Source organism: Curcuma longa, chromosome 17 (genome assembly GCF_044706935.1).
Source record: "Curcuma longa cultivar G26 ecotype Majalengka, Jawa Barat chromosome 17, ITB_CL_G26_1.1, whole genome shotgun sequence".
Lineage (NCBI taxonomy): Eukaryota > Viridiplantae > Streptophyta > Magnoliopsida > Zingiberales > Zingiberaceae > Curcuma > Curcuma longa.
Window position 1 is genome coordinate 9,175,876 of NC_133877.1, and position 13,697 is coordinate 9,189,572.

At 37.6% G+C, this 13,697-nt stretch overlaps 1 protein-coding gene across 1 annotated transcript; it reads left to right on the plus strand.

Annotated features, from left to right (window-relative positions):
- The first annotated feature begins 7,071 nt into the window (after positions 1–7,071).
- On the plus strand, positions 7,072–7,887 carry LOC141848425 (uncharacterized). The gene has a single exon (XM_074736452.1). It carries the CDS (start codon positions 7,072–7,074, stop codon positions 7,885–7,887), a length of 816 nt encoding a protein of 271 aa, XP_074592553.1.
- The last annotated feature ends 5,810 nt before the right edge of the window (positions 7,888–13,697 follow it).

The following is a 13,697-nucleotide window of genomic DNA, read 5'->3' on the forward strand; positions in this document are numbered from 1 at the left end:
ATTCATCAAATATTAATAATAATAATAAAGACATCATTAATAACTTAGAAGATGAATTGATAAATAAAGGAAAAATAATGATATTTATGAAACAGTGTAAAAATATGAACATTGCTAGCTATTCTCTTTATTTTTTAAAAATCTTTTAAAATTAAATTATTTGAAATATATAGTTGATTCTGTTATTTCATTGTAGGTTTGAGCAATTCAACATATATAAAGATCTAGAAGTTTAATATCATAGAAAAATTAAGATTATAAGAACTTGTAAATCCTAAGCCGCATAAGTTCTATAAACTGAATTAGAACTTCAAATAGGAAATACAAGAATAAGGATCTAGTTTCTACGAATAACATGGTTTAATATATTAAAATATATAAATAATGACAAGGAACCTGTTTGGAGAGCCATTGTCCTTGTCCTGCAACGCCAACTGCTTGATCCCTGTGGAAGAAAATAAAGCGGAAGCGAAAGGAAGGTCTTCCAAGGGAATTAGGGTGACGGCGCCGTAAAACCTTCGTCAATGGGGAACGAAGGCGATGTCACATGATGCCCTAAACCCTCGGGGACCAAACCCTTATATAGATATCCAATCCGTTATCAGCCCATAGATAATAACGGAACAGATTGACTTATTCTATATATTTAATCTCTATCCGATAATACCTGGAATGGATTAATAAATTCAATAAATTTAATCCATATCCAATAATACCGGAACGGACTAACGGATTCTACATATTTTAATCCACATCCAATAATCCGAAACCCGATAAACTTTAATTAGATCACTTAAATGGGTTCGGTTCGTATCCGCATATACAAATTACAATTAAGCCCACTTTTAAGAAATTAAATCCAACAATCTCCCACTTGGGCTATATGTGATTTGTATATAATATACGATTATAACTTTAGTTGATATCAAACTTTATGGGTACTAAATACCCCCTGAAAATAATCTGGTCCATTAACTTCATTGGTATAGGACTAAAGAGGTCATAGCTACTATATATGCCTGTAACAAGCCCTAACAATAATCACAATACCAATGTCATTAATGACATAGATCAAGATGTGGATATGTAGTATGAAAATTACATGAAATGTGATCAGTACATGTCAATTTTCAATTGGTCCTAATGACCCAAAAGGGTCTGATCATATTTGCAAATACTTTATGCTAAACTGCAATAGCAAATCATGATCCAAACTTTATGATTCCAAAAGGAATCTGTATCATATTTACAAACACCAAATGCTAAACTGCAGTAGTAAATCATGATACTTTATTTCAGAGTGTCAAACAAACATTTAAATACCCATTAATGTTTTGAACTTTAAGTACGTACAATAATCAAAACAAAATGTTTGTCTTTATAGAGCAATAAAATGTACAATAGATCCCACTAGATAAATTCTTCTTCCATAAGAAGAACTCCCATATCCACAACATGCGCATGAAACACCTTAGGCACCAAGCCTTTGGTGAGTGGATCTGCCAACATGGAATCTGTACTGATGTGCTCTATCATCACCTGACGACTCTGAACTCTTTCTTTAACCGCTAAAAACTTGATGTCGATGTGCTTGGACTTCGACGAACTGCGGTTGTTCTTGGCATAAAGTTCTGCGGCTTTATTATCACAGTTAATCTTTAATGGTCTTTCAATACCATCAACAATACGTAGTGCTGTGATGAAATTCCGCAGCCAAATTCCATGATTGGATGCTTCGTAGCATGCTATCAACTCTGCCTCCATAGTAGAAGTGGCTACTAGCGTCTGCTTGACGCTCTTCCAAGATATAGCCCCTCCAGCGAGCATGAAAATATAGCCTGAAGTAGACCTCCTGCTATCTAAGCATCCAGCAAAATCGGAGTCTGAATATCCAATCACCTCAAGATGATCTGACCTCCGATACGTGAGCATATGTCTTTTGGTTCTTTGTAAGTATCGCATCACTCTCTTTATTGCTTTCCAATGTGATGGTCCTGGATTACTTACATATCTGCCTAACATCCCCACTATGAATGCTATATCTGGTCGTGTACATACTTGTGCATACATAAGACTTCCCACAGCCGATGCATAAGGGAGTTGGTCCATCTCTTTTCTTTCAAGTTCAAGCCGTGGACATTGCTGCAGACTGAATCTGTCACCTCTAGACACTGGTGTGTCACCAGGTGCGCAGTTTTGCATGTCATACCTCATAAGCACCTTTTCAATATAGGCTTTCTGTGAAAGTCCAAGAATGCCTCTTGAACGATCACGATAAATCTGTATGCCTAATACAAATGATGCTTCACCAAGATCTTTCATTTCAAAATTACTGGATAGAAATGACTTGGTTTCATGCAGCAGCCCCTTATTATTGCTCGCAAGCAATATATCATCCACATACAGAACAAGTATAACAAACTTGCTCCCACTGAACTTGACATATATGCACTGATCAACAGGGTTTTCTCTAAAACCAAATGAGATTACCACTTGATCAAATTTTTGGTACCATTGACGGGACGCCTGTTTTAGACCATAGATAGACTTCTTTAATCTGCATACTAGGTGCTTTGAATCTTCAGACTCAAAGTTCTCCGGTTGCACCATATATATTGACTCGTCAATATCTCCATTGAGAAATGCAGTTTTTACGTCCATCTGATGTAGTTCTAAATCAAAATGAGCAACAAGTGCCATGATTACCCTAAGGGAGTCTTTCGTCGACACAGGTGAGAAAGTCTCCTTGTAATCAATATTTTCCTTTTGAGTGAATCCCTTGGCAACAAGACGAGCCTTATACTTTTCGACATTGCCCTTTGAATCCCGCTTGGTTTTAAATATCCACTTACAACCAACGGGTTTCGTACCTTTGGGCAATTCGACAAGTTCCCAAACGTCATTGTCTGCCATAGACTTCAACTCTTCTTGCATGGCGTTAATCCACCTTTCAGGATTAGAACATTGTTTGACTTCTTGGAAAGATACAGGATCACTTTCCAACCCAATGTCAAACTCATGCTCTTGGAGATAAACATAATCACGAGACATCGTGGATCTCCGTTCCCTTGTGGATCGCCTTAAAGGCACTTGTTCTTGAGGTGGTTGAGGTATTTGCTCAGCAATATGCGGTAATACCTCAATTTGAGTGGAGTGATCTTCCAACTGCATTGGAGATGTTACATTGGAGATGTTAAGGGAATATCTTGATTCACTACTCTCTCTGGATGTACAATATCTATAATGTGCGGTATGGTAATCATACCACTACTTATTGCACTAGTAGTGACCATAGGAGGATTGCTTATGCTTTCCTCAAAAATTATTTCCCTAACTTTATCACTCCCACTGTCCTCAATGAATTTGGCGTTTCCCGTTTCGAAGAAGGATCTATTAGAGGGATCATAAAATTTATACCCTCTAGACTTTTCAGAGTAACCCACAAAATTGCAGCTCACAGTTCTTGAGTCCAGTTTCTTTTCATTAGGCTTGTAAGGCCTAGCCTCAGCTGGACAACCCCAGACGTGTAAATGCCTAATACTAGGCTTTCTACCCGTCCACATCTCGTATGGGGTTTTGTTTACTGCCTTACTTGGTACTCTGTTAAGTAGGTAAACTGCAGTCTTGAGTGCCTCACCCCACAAAGATTCAGGTAAAGAAGTGAAAGTCATCATACTTCTTACCATATCTTTTAGGGTACGATTGCGTCGCTCTGCTACACCATTCTGACTGGGAGTACCAGGCATGGTATATTGAGGCACAATCCCACACTCTGCAAGGTAATTCGCAAAAGGTCCTGGACATTGTTCACCTGATCCATCATATCGACCGTAATATTCACCTCCACGATCGGATCGGACGGCTTTAATTTTCTTACCTAGTTGATTTTCAACTTCGGCTTTGAAAATTTTGAACATGTCTAAAGATTGCGACTTTTCACGAATGAGGTACAGATAGCCGAATCGAGAGTAGTCGTCTATGAAGCTAATAAAATATGTGTGTCCATTCCAAGATGCCTTAGGGAATGGTCCACAAATGTCTGTATGTATTAGCTCCAAAACATCACTACAACGACTCGCTTTCTTATTTCTTTTGTTAGTTGTCTTTCCCTTAACACACTCAATACAGACATCAAAGTCTGTCATGTCAAGAGAATCGAGAATTCCATGTGACATTAACCTTTCTAGGCGTTGTTTGGATATATGTCCTAAACGCCTATGCCACAAACTGGATGAATTCTCATTAGTCAATTTACGTTTTGTACCGATACTATGCATAATTATGTTGTCAACCGTAGGAGTTATGGTGTTTAATTTATAAAGCTTATCAACCAAGGAACCATTGCCAACCAATGTTGAATTATAGAAAATACTAAAAATTCCATTTCCGAATGAACAAGAATAACCTGATTTGTCCAAACAAGAAATTGAAATTAAATTCCGTCGAAAAGACGGTACAATAAATGTATTTTCTAAATTCAAATAAATATTGGTTCCAAACAAAGCCTAAAAACACCAATCGACTCGACTTTAGCCTTTCTTCCATTTCCCGTATAGATGTATCTTTCACCATCAAGCGGAAGACGGCTCCTAAGACAACCTTGCATAGTGACACTTATATGAGTAGTAGCACCGGTATCTATCCACCAAGTGTCAGCAGGTACAATAGCTAAATTGACTTCTGAACTAACAAAGTTTAAAAGTTCAAAATCTGCAGTTTGATTTCCTTTTCCTTTATTATTGATCCTTTTTCGTTTCTGCTTATTTAGACCTCTAGAACCAGTTAAAGTGGGGATGTTATTAAGATTAGCAGTTACTGATTGCACTGAAATAATAAAAGAAAATAATGTAAGCTCACGATTTAATTTATGCCAAGAACATATATAAGATAATAAAATATGCAAATAAAGCATATAAATGGGCTCTTTATGAGATACCAAGTACAACATTGCATTTTACTCTTTGGACTAAAATATAATTTGTTAGCGGTACTCTCTAATATAACTCAAACTTTAATTGGCCACATAATGAGCCTTCCTTTGGGCCGACCCATTATGCGCATAATTTGATACTTTATATGAGTTATTTATTTATTCATAACTTACATCAACCTTAATCAGCCACGCAATATGTCTTCCTTTGGGCTGACATATTTTGTGCATGATCTGAACAAAATAAATTTGTTCTATAGTTGTAAGTTATCTTAAACATATATCTGGCATAAAAGTAATTTTTCTTTGGGCCAATTATTTTTAGCATAGACATACGTCTATCGACACAAAATGCACTAAACCTAGCTAATGTGTCTTCCTTTGGACCGACACAATAATTTGATTTAGTAACATGTATGTAGATAGACCAAAAAAAATTTGTCCAAAAAAAAAACTTTAGGTTCCCACGATCTCTAAAAAATAATAATAATAAAACAATTTTTTATTATTTTTTAATGTGGAAAACACCCTTTAATCCTTTTTTTAGACAAAAATTAAAAAAAAACCCTTTAACGTGGAAAATGTCTTCCACGTTATTTTTTTCACTTTTTTTTTTGGAACGTGGGAGAGAAAGAAAAAAACTTTGAAATTTTTTAAAGTTTCATGTGATTTTTTTTTTGGAACGTAGGAAAGAAAATCATGAAATTTTCTACGTTCTTTATTTTCATGTTTTCACGTTCATAAAAAAATAAAAAAAATCATATTCCTTCCACATTATGAACCGTACAACAAATTGAGCCTACGCCCAATTCAACCTGTTCACAATCAACTTAGAACAAACATGCTATCAATCACACGATAAGTACAATATTGTAAACCATGTAATACGAAGAAAACGTAACCTCAAGGCTCTGATACCAATTGAAAGAACTTGTAAATCTAAATGGTATAAGTTCTAAAAATCGGATAAGAACTTCAAATAGAAAATACAAGAATAAGGATCTAGTTTCGACGAATAATATGGTTTAACATATTAAAATACATAAATAATGACAAGGAACCTGTTTGGAGAGTCATTGTCCTTGTTCTGCAACCACTACCAAATAGCTTGATCCCTGTGGAAGAAGAATAAAGCGGAAGCGAAAGGAAGGTCTTCCAAGGGAATTAGGATGACGGCGCCGTAAAACCTTCGCCAATGGAAAACGAAGGTGATGTCAATTCCCCTAAACCCTTAAGGACCAAACCCTATATATAGATATCCAATCCATTATCAGCCCATAGATAATAACGGAACAGATTGACTTATTCTATATATTTAATCTCTATCCGATAATCCTGAAACGGATTAATAAATTTAATCCATATCCAATAATACCGGAATGGACTAACGGATTCTACATATTTTAATCCATATCCAATAATCCGAAATCCGATAAACTTTAATTAGATCACTTAAATGGATTCGATTCGTATCTGCATATACAAATTACAATTAAGCTCCACTTTTAAAAAATTAAATCCAACATTAAAAGCTAATAAAAATCTAGAAATAGAAAAAACACAATGCTAATTAAATTATATTGAAGAAATAAATAAATTCTTTTTCTAATACATGAATAACATATAAAATACTATATATCAACACTAAGTTGCTTTAATGGGAAGAAAATTTTCAAATTTGAAATTGACAAAAATAATTTAGCAACTGTATGAATGAAGAAATTAATTTATTCATCAAGTTCTAAGTGCAGTGTGGCACTTGAAGAAAGAAGAATACGAAACAGTGTCTGAAATGTAGCTCTAGCTCTAAAACGCGAGTGATGAAGATACTTCATGGTGGCTTAAACTTTGCTCTGGCAAATGGGCAAAAGGAAGAAGAAAAGAGAAACTCTGCAGAGTCTCAAGCAAATAGTTATCTTTACTCCGAAGTGAGCAAAGTGATAGACGACGACGACGAGACGATGATGATGATGATTGGAAGCAAGCGCGATGAGCAAAAGCCTTGGCATGGGAGTCAAGTCATGAGCTGCATGAAATCACCTTCTCAACACCAACAATTTGATTACTCTCCACGGCTACTACTATAAATACCACCTCGAGCAATCGTCTCTTCTCATCGCAAGCCCTTTACCAAACGATCAATGGCCTCAGTATTTCCTCCCCCGCCCCCCGCAAGGCAACCACCCACGCCACCGCCTCCGGTACCCCGTCGAAGCCCCCCGCCTCCCACTCCGATCGTGAACCCACCGCCGCCGCCACCTCGAGGGAGCCCTCCGCCGCCTCCGAATGTAATGTCACCGCCGCCTCCGACTATAAAACCACCGCCACCGTCACAACCAAACCCCCCGCCGCCTCCGACTGTAAAGCCCCCGCCGCCGCCACAATCAAGCCCCCCGCCACCTCCGACTGTAAAGTCACCGCCGCCGCCACAACCAAGCCCCCCGCCGCCTCCGACTATAAAGCCACCACCTCCACCACAACGAAGCCCCCCGCCGCCTCCGAGTGTCAAGCCACCACCGCCTCCACGACGAAGCCCTCCGCCGCCTCCGAGTGTAAAGCCGCCACCGCCTCCACGACGAAGCCCCCCGCCGCCTCCGAGTGTTAAACCACCACCGCCTCCGAGTGTAAAACCACCACCGCCACCGCCTCCCACTCCCAAACTGCCACCGCCTCCTGCTCCAGCTGCACCGCTAGTTCCGCCGCCGCCGCCAGGCCCAAACCACACCGTGGTCATCGTGGTGGTCGCCACCCTCGGCGGCCTCTTCCTCCTCGCGTTCCTTGCGGCGGCCGTGTTTTGTTTCCTGCAGAAGAGAAAGAAGAAGAAGGCGGAGAGAGAAGGGCTGGCGGCGGACGTGGAGGGTCATGTGCACGGGCAGCAGTTACACGAAAGGTTCAAGAAGGGGGCAGCGTCCGCCTTGGGTAAAGCTTCACGCGGTTCAAGCCGTACGACCGGTTAGTCGGCGGACAGAAACGGCGGATGGTTGATCCTCTAATAACTTGAGTGAATTTGTGATCATGTGTTTGAACTACGATCCAATTGGGATCGTCTAATATATTGGGATGAATAATGAGAATAAATGTGTGCTGTTTGTTAAAAGAATTGTGCTCCTTTACTTCTCTCTACTGTGAGTTGTTCATATGAATTTGCAGAGTTGGATTTAAACAACCATTCAAAATACAAATAAATTAAAATTATTCATTTGATGTCCGTGGATGATCCTATTACTTGTGTCTAAATTTAAAGAGATAGTTTGTCTATGAACATCTTAATGTAGGTTTTAAAGGATTTTGAATCTACTTTAGAATTGTCAAATTTAGGTTAAAAAGGAAATCTAAGCTATAACATAAATATTTCAAGGGTGTATACACTTCATCATTTGGGAGTGCCTCCAGTAATAATCAGACTCAAAATTATACATTATGCCCTTGATAGATAAAATTGCAGCATACATTAAGGACAAGCAAGACACTATTATATGCGACCAACTATAATTTTCAAAATCTCTCATTTTCAAAATGGAGAGATCTATGTTATCCAAACATGAAGGAGGATTGGATTTCTGAGAAACTAAAATATAGAATACAATCTTTATCATGAAATTATTATGGAACATTTACACAAAGAAAGACTCTTTTTAGATCTAATGGGTCCATGCTTTCTATAAGTCATGATGTGGGGAGACAGCAAGGGCCACGTGGTAGATACAGGTAGACCTGATCATAGTTTGGAATCGACGATTCAGAATTACTTGTTTGACGGTTCTAGGAATGTTGCCCTTAACCTTCCAAGGTGATTATGCTTTAGGTTTGGAATCACATATTACGGTTCGATTCACAATTCATGACGATTCAAAATTATTATTATTATTTTATTTTAAAAAATAGTTTAAAATTTATAAATTTATAAAAATATAAAATATAAAAAATTATACTTATTTAAATTGTCTAAGTATCCCCTTAGGGTATAAGAGAAAATTAAAGTCACTAGTTCGTTAGTTCTATTTTTTACTAGTCAGATATATATATTGTTCTATTAAGTTCTTTTTCCCTGCTGACTTGAGCATTAGAGGGGTTTCGTCAAGGTTCGCCTTAGCCTTCCTTTTAAATTTACTTTGTGGTTACAGCCTTCTTGCTCGTCCGTTGTGGGAAAAATCCAGAGTCGATGTTGGGCAGTCACCATTCCAATGATCTTCGTTGAGGCCAAATGTATCTATCCTTCTCCACACCAAGTCGACAACAAGAACAACCCCTAGTTCGCTTGATCTAGAGATGATTTGATAAGAGCTGGCTCGATAAGGAAGCACCTGATTAGAGGCGACCCAACCCTCATCCAACCTACTTGTGGTGACCTATCTAGATCCCTCAAAAAGTCATCCCATCACCTGATCACAACCGGATCATGTCACAACCTAATAATGGAGATTCATCATTCATGGAGTAAATGGCTTAACTTCATAACCTACTAATAGAGCGAGAGGGGAATAAAGGTATTGCAATAAAAATATTAGAAAGTTAGACTCATGATATACTTGATTCCTAACCTCTAGGGTCAGTACGTCCAAGGCATATGCATGGAAAGACGTCCATCCACTAATGGTCTCCTTTCCGGACCTTTGTCCAGAAGTGGAGAAACTCATCTTACAGTCCAATAATAATAAAATTAAATACAAGATGTAAGACTAAAAAGAAAGTAACAAAACAATCATGTAGGTCGTTCCGAAAGTCCTTGAGCACAACACACCCTTCCTAGAATTTTTTCGATCGCATGAGTTTGGCTCAATTTGCGTTCAGCAACACCACAAGATGAAGTATTTGGAGAATTAGGGTATTGCCTTGGTGTTGGTCATATAGGTCATATAAAGACATTTTCGAGCGCTCGGATCTCTTTCCGAGTGTCCCGAACCGATCCGATCTGATCTGGTTCTGTCAGTCTTTATCGGGATCAATTCCACCTAATCTAGGCGCTTGAAACATATAAGGGCACATGGACCGTCCAGGCGCTTGGATCAGGTCGAAGCGCCTGGATCAGATCTAGGCACCTGAACCGTCTAGGTGCCTGGATCAGATCCAGGCGTCTGAATCTACCCTAGTTCAGGCGCCTAGACTTCACTAGATCGCCTAGACTATTTCGGGCACTCGGATCCAATAGGGGTGCCTGGAACCAGTCAACCAATTTTGACTTGAGTTAACTTTCGGACTTAATTCGGCTGCTTCTGTTTGTTTCTATTTTGCTTCCTCTCAGTCTTGCTTACAGCTCATAATTCCTACAAGATTAGTATACAAACAAACAAACAACCTAAACTTATCTATAGTCTGTCTGACCTACTAGGCTTACCTAAGCCTTACCCTGTAGGTCTAATCTAATAGGGTTACTCGTGTCTAACTTTTAATTAGTATTAGTCACTTCCATAGATAGACTTGCCACCTATCAAATATTCGGTCATCCTTGACCTGTTTGGACTTTCTTTTGCCTAACTTTCCAATTATGACTAATCACTTTCATATGTAGACTTCTCACCTACCAAGTATCCAATCACCCTTGACCTGCTTGGACTTTCCCTTACCTAACCTCTAGTTGGGACTTCCTTATCCAGTTTCACTCACCAGAACTTCCTGTCCAACTTCACTCACTAGGTCTTCCTTGTCCAGCCTCTAAACAGGACTTCCTCTATCTAGTCTTCAGCTAGGACTTCTGCTACTTAGCCTCCAACTAGGACTTCACCTTGTCCAGTCCAATAGACTAGGATTTACTTATCTCAACTGACTAGGACTTCTCGCTAGTTTTATAGTCAAACTAACTTGATTAGACTTCATTCACATCTAAATATTAGGTCATATTTGGATCAACCCTTAGTCAAATTGATCAAACCTAAGTGTATTGTCAAATGTCGAAACTCTAAGGACAGACTAGTACTTTTTGCACTAACAGAAAAGCCAATAAAGATAATAATGTATTAGACATTGCCCTAAATATATTGTTTTATGCTATCAATCACTAGAATTCTTCTCCATAATGCGTATAAGTTTTTCTGAGCCATTGGATTATATGGATTGAGGCGCTAAGGTTGGCCTGTGATTAAAAGCTTTCTATGAAAATAATTAATAATATTGGTGCATTAACTCGGAAATAAAAGGTAGAAAATAGTGATCGAATCAGATTGTAAATAAAATATTTGTTATTGGAGTTGATGTAAGTGGGACCTATTGAATTATTTGTCATGAAATAAACATCATATTATTGATGATGGAATAGAGATTTAAGGGATATAGCCTCTTGGATCGACTGAAAAGTCTTCCTCCATTAATATAATATTAATAAGAAAATCAAGAGTCTTCCATTAATATAATATTAATAACAAAAATGAAAAGTCTTCATTAATAAATTAATAAAGAGCTTTCATTAATATAGGAAAATGAAAAGTTTTCGTTAATAAAGAAAATGAATTTTTTTTATTAATATAAGATTAATAAACAAAACTTCATTAATGGAAAAGGAGGAAGAGTTTTAAATTTTAATAATTATGTAAGAATCATCATGATTCAAATTTTCTCTTTTTGCATCAAATAAAACTATATTTGATCTTGATCCATTCTAGCTTCCAATATTTCAGAATTAATTAATAATCTAATTAATTCTTATTCAGAAATAATAAATTGATTAATTTTAGTATCCACCAAAATAATCAATTACAAATATTGTTCGTGTCTATGTGCTATGCGTGCGACCCTCTAGGTTTTATACACGAAGGCAGTGTAAATCCATACACAGACTAAGGTAACCGTCTAGCAACAGTTTTTAGCCACCCAACGTGATAAAATATTAGTTATAAACTAAAACCACCATGAACCGATTACTATGTAATTCAATCTCTTCATCTATACTACATCCCAATTAATTTAGTGCACTATGCATCATCACCAATTAATTGTTTTACTTGATTTCCAAGATATAATAGACTCCTCTAGAATGATAAACCATTCTACCATGGCCATGGATTTCGAGTCACTAATATCTCTATCAAGCGGCCAGGATGTTAACCCCTTAATCTAAGAGAGCGATGAATCCTCTATTGACTCAACACTATTCTCTCTACACTTTGTCGTATACCCAATAACCGTATGAATCGTAATCCGATTAAAGATTACTTTTAACGGCATCAAAGTATATAACTCCATGCATAGAATAAATGAAGATCTCAAGTCAAAAGATCAGTTACACTCGTTCATAAGAGGATTGACCAATGATGCTTAATATGTGGTCTCCTCTTGAGCGGGTCGTGTCCAGTGTACCCCTAACTTGAGGCACCCCCAAGTACAACTTGGATATCCATCCCTCGGTCTATCTCGACCTAGCCATACTCAGCGTTGATCTAGATATCTATGCCCCCTCTAGATATTTATCTGATCAAGGACTATATACAGATTAATATAACCATTAATCTGTGGGACTTTATCATCAATCACATACGTACAGAAAAGTAAATGATTAACGATAAATACTTAACTTTATAAAATAATTATCTACAAATACATAAGAGTGTCTTGGCACATAGGTGCACACACTAACAAATCCCATAACGCAGGCAAGCTAACAAATTTAATTTATCAAAGACAATATAATCATAAAACAACCAAGACATCGATCCTTGTGATACAATGAATTCTACTACATAACTAGTAAATATCATCACTTCAATCCAGTCAATCCAGAACTTCCTTAATTACAGTAGTCAATCATTGAAAAATTACTCTTGAGTAAGGGATCACAAATATTATCTAACAAGGATTCAGGATCTAAGAATTAGTAGAGGCTCCTTCTGGTGGATATCTTGTTTTCTTAAATTGCTTCACTGCTCCTTTATATACATAACTAAAAATGAATTAAGCTAGTTCTTGCTCCTACATACCATAAAACTTAGCAGATCTTAGAAAATCTTTCTTCTTATTTTCCCTCCCAATGTTTTTCTTCTCTAGTTTGATAGTCTGTCAGTTCTTTTACTTTCTCTTTTAACTGTGCTAATTTAAGCTGGATAGTTTTATTCTTCTCCTTTTCTACAACTACCTATTCTTTCTCTGAAAATTACCTCGAGTTTCACTGATTCACAAATTGCGTTAGTAGTCTACAATTCAGCAAGCATTACAAAAGTTTGTTGTAAGGACCCATTAATTGTTGATTAACTTGCCTTAATTCCACAGATAACTAGTTAGTCGGTTTCATTGACTTTCAATTCATTCTCCAAACGCTTAATAAGTTCAACATGACGAGCTTGTTGGTACAGTCTTTCCCCAAGTGGAATTAGATATTAATGTTTGGCTAAAATAAGTTTAAGTTAGGCAATGTTGGTGATCTAATTTATGTAAATTGAGTTCACAAGAAAGTCCAGGTTGGAAGACTTGGCAGATGGTGAAGTCCCGGAGGCGCGACCTCTTGGCAAAGAGAGACTTAACACAACGAAATTGAGGGAAACGTCTCAAGCAAGTGCAAGGAAGGCCACGAGGCTTGTGGAAGACGTTTGAAGGCTTGCGTCAAGGCTAAGGGATGAAGAAGGAAGCTGAAAGAGGATTTTTCAGCTTGACCAGTCGACTGGCACTACCATCAATTGACTGGTGCCTTGATCCAGAAGCACATAACAAGATTGGTAGAGTGTTTTATTTGGACCAGTCGACTGGCATCAGTCGACTGGCGCCGGAGAGGATAATACAGACAGATGCCTTCTGGAATTAGACTTCATCAGTGAGGAAGAGTAGTGATGGAAAAGTCTTGAAA